Raw genomic sequence first — 8,667 nt, 5'->3', positions numbered from 1 at the left:
CGCAATTTCTTTCAGTTTTGGCACAGGAGGTTGTAGGCGACACATTTGCCTGTATAGCCTCTCTGAAAAAAAAGTGTGGCTCTACACCCCCAAGTACCAGACAGACCGCAATCATGCGGCCTCCTGCTTGTATACGCCATCATAGAGTGCTGTCACACAGAAGACAAACAGTAAATGAAGGACACATTACATAACATAAAAAAACAAAATGTCTTACTCAAGTCATACATATTGCCATGAACAAATGTGTCTGTTGGTGTAAAAGTGTAACTCACCTTGAGAGTTGCAAGAAAGGCATTTTTGCCAATCAGGTCCCTCAAATATTGCAGAGGAATGGATGGCACTCATTAGCAGCCCAAGACATTCTCTTGAGGGATCACCCTCATCAGCTGCCCCTTCTCCGTCAGCATCCCTAAAAACCATGTCTATTTTTGCCTCCGGATTAAAGCAGGATCTCTTAAACCACAATCAACCTTGTCCCTCATCACGTTAATTTGGTTGGCATCAGGGGCAAAAGTGAGTCAACCTTGCTGCTCATTAACTTCAGCAGTACCTTCCTTTTAATGGGGTTATGGCTCCCTCTAATGTTTCATTTACATACACACAGTCTGTTACCTGCCATTGCACTTTGACCAACCGATATCCAGACTGAATCCTTCTGTAAAGATGGGGTGGTACCTTTTCCCATGTGTTGAACTCTCCTCAATCTCCGAGCATAAAACAAACGATATGAACCCTGAACTATACTAAACCCGAAAAGGAAACATGTAAAGATCCAAAAGGGGGTTTTCCCACTAGCTAATGCCGGTGCTGTACTGCACCGCTGTAACTCTGCGTTGTGTGTGGTAGTTTTAATCAAGCAGAACTCACTCTGCGTCCTGCATCTGCATCCAAAATAAAATAAAACATTTGTAGAGCCACATATGTTCTGAGAAACATACTCTTTCTCTCATAGTGCATCAAACTGATTTTCGAATAAAAATTTTTTACAGCCTCTCCTTATTATGCATCAACACAACATATATTTTACATAGATAAAAACCACATGCTTGCATCCAAAAGAAAATAAAACTTTTGTAGAGCCACATATGTTCTGCGAATCGTCGCCTCTTTCTACAACAGATGCACAATACAAGGGACTGGGATCATTCGAGGAGCTAGCCATCGTTCACACATACAATAGCCTGATATAACCACATGTTGAATTCAGAATGTTGATATCATCCTAAAAAAGTACACTTACAAGTGCATCTTAACAATACCATCCACTTATGAGTAACCTCTAAATATACAACATTATTCATGAACAAAACACTGTGTGTATGACTTTGTGCTTAAAAGAATCAAACTTTTCTGAAGACGACAGAAAAAGCCTGCCTGCCTACCTCTCACAGTGCATCAAAATGATTCGAGCACGCAGGGCAAAATGTAAGTACACACTCCCCTACTCCCAGGATGCAGACATGCATAATAACAAATCAACATGCGATATTAATATATGAACCTGGTGAAACTCACAAGTTATCGTGTGTAGGTGTAGGGTAGCCTAGTGGTTAGAGCGTTGGACTAGTAACCGGAAGGTTGCAAATTCAAATCCCCGAGCTGACAAGGTACAAATCTGTCGTTCTGCCCCTGAACAGGCAGTTCCTACTGTTCCTACTGAACACCCACTGTTCCTAGGCCGTCATTGAAAATAAGAATTTGTTCTTAACTGACTTGCCTAGTAAAATTATTTTTATTTTTAGCAGCTGTAGGCGTTAATTTGACTGTGCAGGACCGCTTGCAGCAGTTTACTTAGCACATTGGACCACCTGCAAGTACATTTGCACCTGCATATTTGACGGTGTAGGCATTAACTTAGCCCGTGAAGACGTTAACTTAACGAGTGAACGCGTTAACTTTGCGCCCGCACCTGCGTAGTATTAAAAAGATTGCGTTTTGACCACTTGGTTTATGACCCAAACGGCGTTCCATAGCTTTCTGCAAAGTCATACTGATTTACCATCACTGACGTTACGCTGTTGCCTTGAATGAGTTGCAAAGCTTCTTTGTTTCCAACAATATGCTGTAGTCTTGCGATATCAGTCATGCAAATCCCAAGCAAAGTCTAAGGCGTGACCTTCAAGTCTATAGTCACGTTCTCATCATCTGCAAGTCAATTACTTATTTACAGTGGTGGAAAAGTACCTAATTGTTACTCTAGAAAATCACTAAATTAAAAACTGAATTCACCCACTAAAATACTACTTGAGTAAAAGTCTGAAAGTATTTTGTTTTAAATGTACCTATATATCAAAAGTAAATGTAAATGTTAAAATATACTTAAGTATCAAAAGTAAAATTATAGATCATTTCAAATTACTTATATTAAGATTTTTTTTTTAAATATACGGATAGCCAGGGGCACATGCCAGATCAGAGGCAGTAGGGATGACCAGGGTTGAGGATTATTTCTGTCTGTCATAAACCCCTTTTGTGGGGAAAAACTCATTCTGATTGGCTGGGCCTAGCTTCCAAGTGGGTGGGCCTGTGCCCTCCAAGGCCCCCTCGTGGCTGTGCATTTGCCCAGTCATGTGAAATCCATAGATTAGGGCCTAATGAATTTATTTCAATTGACTGATTTCCTTATATGAACTGTAACTCAGTAAAATCTTTGAAATTATTGCATGTTCCGTTAATATTTTTGTTCAGTGTACTTAACTGCAATATTAACCTAGGTCTATTCTTTGGAAAAATATAGGCTTAATGACTTGAGGCAAGATGTGTGCTTTTTATGTATGTCTCTAGAAGGTTCTTGGTGTAAATATGGGGTAACTCAAATGTGAGTACTATACATCTACAGACAACTATTATGGAAATGTCTATGACTTGGCAAAATCTCATGATCTGCATAAAGACTTCTGTGGCCAGCCAGTGCATACCAGAAAATCTGTTTATCATTCTGAGTCACCCTGTCTACACTCTTAGAAAATAGGGTTCCAAAAGGATTCTTCCGCTGTCGCCATAGGAGAATCATTTTTGTTTCCAGGTAAAAACCCGATTTTGGTTCCAGGTAGAACCATTTCAGGTTCCATGTAGAACCCTCTGTGGAAAGGGTTCTACCTGAAACCAAAAAGTTATACCTGGAAAAAACAAGGATTTTATAAAAGGTTCTCCTATGGGGACAGCCTTAGAACCCATTAAACCATTTTTCTAAGAGTGTACTGTAGATGTATCTTCAAGCATATCTCCTTTTAAAAATGCCTTCTCTAAGGTGTGGTCCATGAACATGCTACAGTTTAACTGTCCATGAATTCCATGCATGCCTGAAATTAAGGCCAAACCACAGTAAATTGGGAAATTGAGAGCAAACAAATGTAGAGCTGCAAAAAGTTGACATTTCCTAAGCCCAATGAGTCTCTTTCAATTATACTGAACAAAAACATAAACGCAACATCCAACAATTTCAATTATTTTTCTGAGTTACAGTAAATATAAGGAAAACGGTCAATTGAAATGAATTCACTAGGCCCTAATCTATGGATTTGACATGACTAAGCAGGGGCAAAGCAATGGGTGGGCCTGGGAAGGCAATAGCCCACCCACTTGGGAGCCAGGCCCACCCACTGGGGAGCCAGGCCCAGTGAATCAGAATGAGTTTTTCCACCACAAAAGGGCTTTATTACAGACAGAAATACTCCTCAGTTTCATCAGCTGTCCGGGTGGCTGGTCTCAGACAATCCTGCAGGTGAAAAAGCTGGATGTGGAGGCCCTGGGCTGGCGTGGTTACACATTGTATGCGGTTGTGAGGCCAGTTGGATGTACTGTCAAGTCCTATAAAATGACATTGAAGTTGGTTTATGGTAGTGAAATTAACATTACATTCTCTGTTAAAATAGCTCTGTTGGACATTCCTGCAGTAAGCATGCCAATGCCACGCTCCCTCAAAACGTAAGAAATCTGTGGCGTTGTGTGACAAAACAGCACATTTTATAGTGGCCTCTTATTGTCCACAGCACAAGGTGCACCTGTGTAATGACCATGCTGTTTAATCAGCTTCTTGATATGCCACACCTGTCAGGTGGATGGATTATCTTGGCAAAGGAGAAATGCTCACTAACAGGGATGTAAACAAATGTTTGCACAACATTTGATGGATATAAGCTTTTTTTGTGTATGGAACATCTCTGTTGATCTTTTATTTCAGCTCATGAAACATGGGACCAACACTTTACATGTTGCGTTTGTATTTGTTCAGTATAAATGCTCACTATATATGACTGCAAATACCAAACCTGATCCTCCTTCCCTATATATTGTCTCCTCACACTCTTTCTTAATTAACTTGACACCTGACAACAACCATGACTTGCACATTTGGCTCTTCACTGTAGGTAAGTTGAGCTGCTGTTTGTAATAGAATACTTGAGACAATGTTTTAGTCAATTGTTTCTACAAGTGTCAATAGGATCCACTACCACTTATTCTAAAAGGAAAATATTACATTTAAAATATTTAAGTAATGAAGCCCAGGAGGGCATGGTATATTGGATATATTGTCACGGCTGGGAGAAGGTGGCTGGAAAACTACCTAGTCATTACAATATATCTGATAGACCACAGCCTCAAGGGTATTATTGCTTTTATATAAAACGTATCTGCCAATATTTTCGACACACAAAACAATAGCGAACATTCTATGTATATGCAAATGTACTTTATTAAACAATAACATCATTTTTAACACTCCTCGCTGCAAGTGGGTAGAACTGGTACCAGGCACAAACAGACAGAAACCTACTCCACCAAGACACACAGTACTCAATATACAGCCAAATTACAATTCAAGGTGATCCATTCTGGTTGAATGTAAACATATTGTGGCATATTAGATATGATATAATATTGAGGTACGATAAGAGGACTAAGGCCACATGGACTTTAGGTTCTCTTCCCAGGAATGATGGGTCTGTTCTTGAAGTCGTCGCTATGAAAGTAAGCATGCAGGTTGGGTCGGGCACACAGCCTCTTCAGGTAGCTCTGGAGGGAGGGGAAGGCATGCAGGCAGGGGGGGCTGAGGACTTGGTGGTGGATCAGCAGGATCACCAGGGCGTAGTCGGCTAAGGAGATCTGCCAGAGAGAGGAAGAGAGCATGAGTACATGAGAAGTCCAGGTCCAAAACCACCCCTAACCCCTAACCCCTACCCCATGTACAGTATATGCCAGTTGACGTCTTTGATGATAATTAGAAAACATAAGTGAATGTACCTTGTCGCCAACCAGAAAGCTTCCTTTATCGCCGGACAGGGTTTTCTCGAAGGGCTTGAGATCTGTTGGCAGTGCCTTAAGGTACCCCTCTTTACCGGAGTCCTGGGGAACCAAATATCATTATTAATCATTTGGGGGCTCAATCTAATCAAACTTGCATTGCAGTTACAGTAATTACGTGGTCATTTTTCCTACAGTCAACACTATACTACCACTATACTATGATATACGTATTGTATATTCATTTGATCACTGTTGTCGCAGAGAATTTTCCTGCTCTGCAGGAAATTATAAGTGCCCTAGTAGTACCATAAACAGTTATCTTTCTCTCACTAGATCTCTCACGTAAACAAAACACATTTCTGTAAAAACCTTTTTGAGAATAATCAAATCCTCCTGCTGCAGGATTATTTTACTACTGTGACTAAACTGGTCAAATTAAGATCCAGCAACAGATCTGTATTATGAGGGAGACGATGGGTTTAGATCAAATTGGTTACATTTACCATACATTTGAACACTTACATCTTTCTCGAACATCAGTTTTATGTATTTGTTTAGGAGATCCTGAATGGCTTCATCCATCATGTCAATGAGAGCAGCCTCCCTCTGGTCTTTGCCATAGAGTCCTGGAGCAGAGGATTGATCAAGACATATTGGGTGAGGCAATATGAATTTCAATATGTTGCAAGCAGGATTGTTCTCCATTTACCAAGTTTCCGTGCGAGATGTCTCCTTATGGCATTGGTCTGGTACAAAGTGAGGTCACCGTCTTCAAATATAGGGAGTTGACCAAACAACTGAACAAAAAGCAAAGGAAAAATGAAAAACAATTCACTTCTCATCCTCTGTCAAAAATCACAATTGGGATTTGTCATGTCCTGAATAACTTAGCATCTCAACGTCATGATTCTGAGATGAATACCTCCTATGAATACCCTCTTCATAATGCATTATAAGTGCATGAACAACACCTTGTGAGCTATGCATAATGCACAGTGTGCATTTTTTTTATAAAGACATTATTTGTGGTAGGTATGTTTTCTATTGATATGTTTATCAAGTTCTGTTTGGCTGATCTTGCATCCAACCTCCCCCTCCCTTGTAAGGCTTGTTAGGGGCTCTCTCCTTCTCTGTAAAGCCCACATGGGTAATGTTGCTTAGAAGCCCGGGTTGCCAGTGTCATGTTTGCTCAGTTGCTATCTAAACGGACCTTTTTAGGAGAACATTGTCGACGGTGTATCAGTAAACATTCAGCCAAGGATACACATTTATTCACTTTTTGAAAGTACTTTTTTCCCCCCCGAAGGTTACTCCCTCCCCACCAACCCCTGAATTAATGAAGACATTTTTGTCTGCATGTAAAAGTGATGTGAAATGCAATAACATAACTTGACTATGGTACACTGGTTACCGGGTTACTCACACAGCTGGCTTTGAGAGTGCTCTCCTTCCACATCTCCATGGTGATGACCTTCTCATCAAACTCTGCCCCTTGGTCTTTGAGCATCACTCGGATGACCTCAGCACGACCTGTTAAAGCACAGACCATGGAGATCCTATTCAAATACATTGTATTCTAATTCTTAATTATACGGGGCAGGGGAAAAAAAATAGGCCTTTTCACACTGCATTGTTCTTAGCCCCGGGCTAAGGAGGCTCTTAGCCCTGAGCTAAGGTGCAGTGAGAACGCGCCTAATCTCTACCAAATGAAACCATAGTACGGCCTGACAAAATGTCTGGTTCTTACAACAAGGTTATAAAGAGAGTTAAAGGGCAAAATGCAATTTACTGTTTAATAAGCAAACTCTATATCCATAATTGTTTCTGTGTTTAAAAGAAAAGGTTAAAAGGTCCAATGTAGCCATTTAAAAAAATCTCAATATCAAATAATTTCTGGGTAACAATTAAGTACCTTACCGTGATTGTTTTAAATTAAAATGATACAATTGTCTATATCGAAAAACACAGGTAAATCACGTTTAACTGAATTGGGCCTTTAAAAAGTCTACTTCAATAGCCAAGTTTTGCATGAAAATTCCATGAAGTGTTGGCAAGAGAGCAGAAACAGACCGACAACCAGGGTAAATGTTGGCTACAGTATTTTGCACTTCAATAGCTGTCCATTCTTAAAACTGAAAAGTTCAACATTGATAGAACATTGATCAGGTCAGCATACAGTACCTCGGACTGGAAAATATGTGAGTGTGAGAGACACTAAAGAGAAAACAAAAAAACAGTAATTATTAGTAAGAAAGACAGAAAATTAAAGGCTCTGCACACTAGTTACCTCTGAAGTGTGCAGTACAAAGTCAATGTTTTTATTGTCAGTTTCCTACTTCAGAATATCCAGCAGCACTTGCATAAATATATTGAATGTGCATGTTTTCTACCCTTTTTATAAAAATCAACCATAACCTATAACTAAACAGGCAAGAAGAGTAGATTAAAAGTTTTGCTATGCATTCACTTACTCTCTGCTATCAGCGGTGGTTTGTAGAGCCAAGTAGTGTGTTAACGCAAAATGCAATACCTGCTCTCCTCTTTGTATTGGCCTTATATACACCTTTGTTGGTTTTGCAATATGACTTGCACATTCACGTTTGGGAGGAGAGTGGGTTATGTATTAGAAATAAAGGTGTTCCCCCAGCCAATGAACCAGTTAGACTTGCCAGAAAGCAGAAAGTCAACTGTTTTGGCTGAGTCATGATGATATATACTGAACAGTGTTCGTCCCATGTTTCATGAACTGAAAGAAAAGATCCCAGAAATGTTCCATGTGGACAAAAAGTTTATTTTGCTAAAATGTTTTGCACAAATGTGTTTACATCCCTGTTAGTGAGCATTTCTCCTTTGCCAAGATAATCCATCCACCTGACAGGTGTGGCATATCAAGAAGCTGAATAAACAGCATGATCATTACACAGCTGCACCTTGTGCTGGAGACAATAAAAGGCCACTCTAAAATGTGCTGTTTTGTCACACAACACAATGCCACAGAAGTCTCAAGTGTTGAGGGAGTGTGCAATTGGCATGCTGACTCCAGGAATATCCACCAGAGCTGTTGCCAGAGAATGTAATGTTTGGCAGTACATCCAACTGGACTCACAACCACAAACAATGTGTAACCACGCCAGCCCAGGACCTCCACATCTGGCTTCTTCACCTGTGGGATCAACTGAGATCAGCCATCCAGACAACTGATGAAACTGTGGGTTTGCACAACTTAAGGAATTCTGCATAAACTGTCAAAAACCGTCTCAGGGAGGCTCATTTACGTGCTCGTTGTCCTCACCAGGGTATTGAATACACAGAGATATCGTGACGAGATCCATCTATCTACCGCCATCACCTTACGTTTCAGCATGATAATGCACGGCCCCATGTCACAAGGATCTGTACACAATTCCTGGAAGCTGA

The 8,667-nt window shown here is 40.4% G+C and overlaps 1 protein-coding gene across 1 annotated transcript; it reads right to left on the bottom strand.

The window, feature by feature from the left end:
- Positions 1–4,679: 4,679 nt before the first annotated feature.
- Positions 4,680–7,848, bottom strand: LOC112256363 (glutathione S-transferase P). Its single transcript, XM_024429563.2, has 7 exons — positions 7,722–7,848; positions 7,432–7,464; positions 6,674–6,780; positions 5,960–6,047; positions 5,773–5,876; positions 5,248–5,349; positions 4,680–5,109 (listed from the first exon to the last, which is right to left on the bottom strand). Coding segments are annotated over exons 1-7 (624 nt in total). The 5' UTR covers positions 7,723–7,848; the 3' UTR covers positions 4,680–4,920.
- Positions 7,849–8,667: the final 819 nt, after the last annotated feature.

The sequence above is a fragment of the Oncorhynchus tshawytscha genome, linkage group LG08 (genome assembly GCF_018296145.1).
Source record: "Oncorhynchus tshawytscha isolate Ot180627B linkage group LG08, Otsh_v2.0, whole genome shotgun sequence".
In the NCBI taxonomy this organism is placed as follows: domain Eukaryota; kingdom Metazoa; phylum Chordata; class Actinopteri; order Salmoniformes; family Salmonidae; genus Oncorhynchus; species Oncorhynchus tshawytscha.
This window is presented reverse-complemented; position numbering and strand designations above follow the sequence as displayed.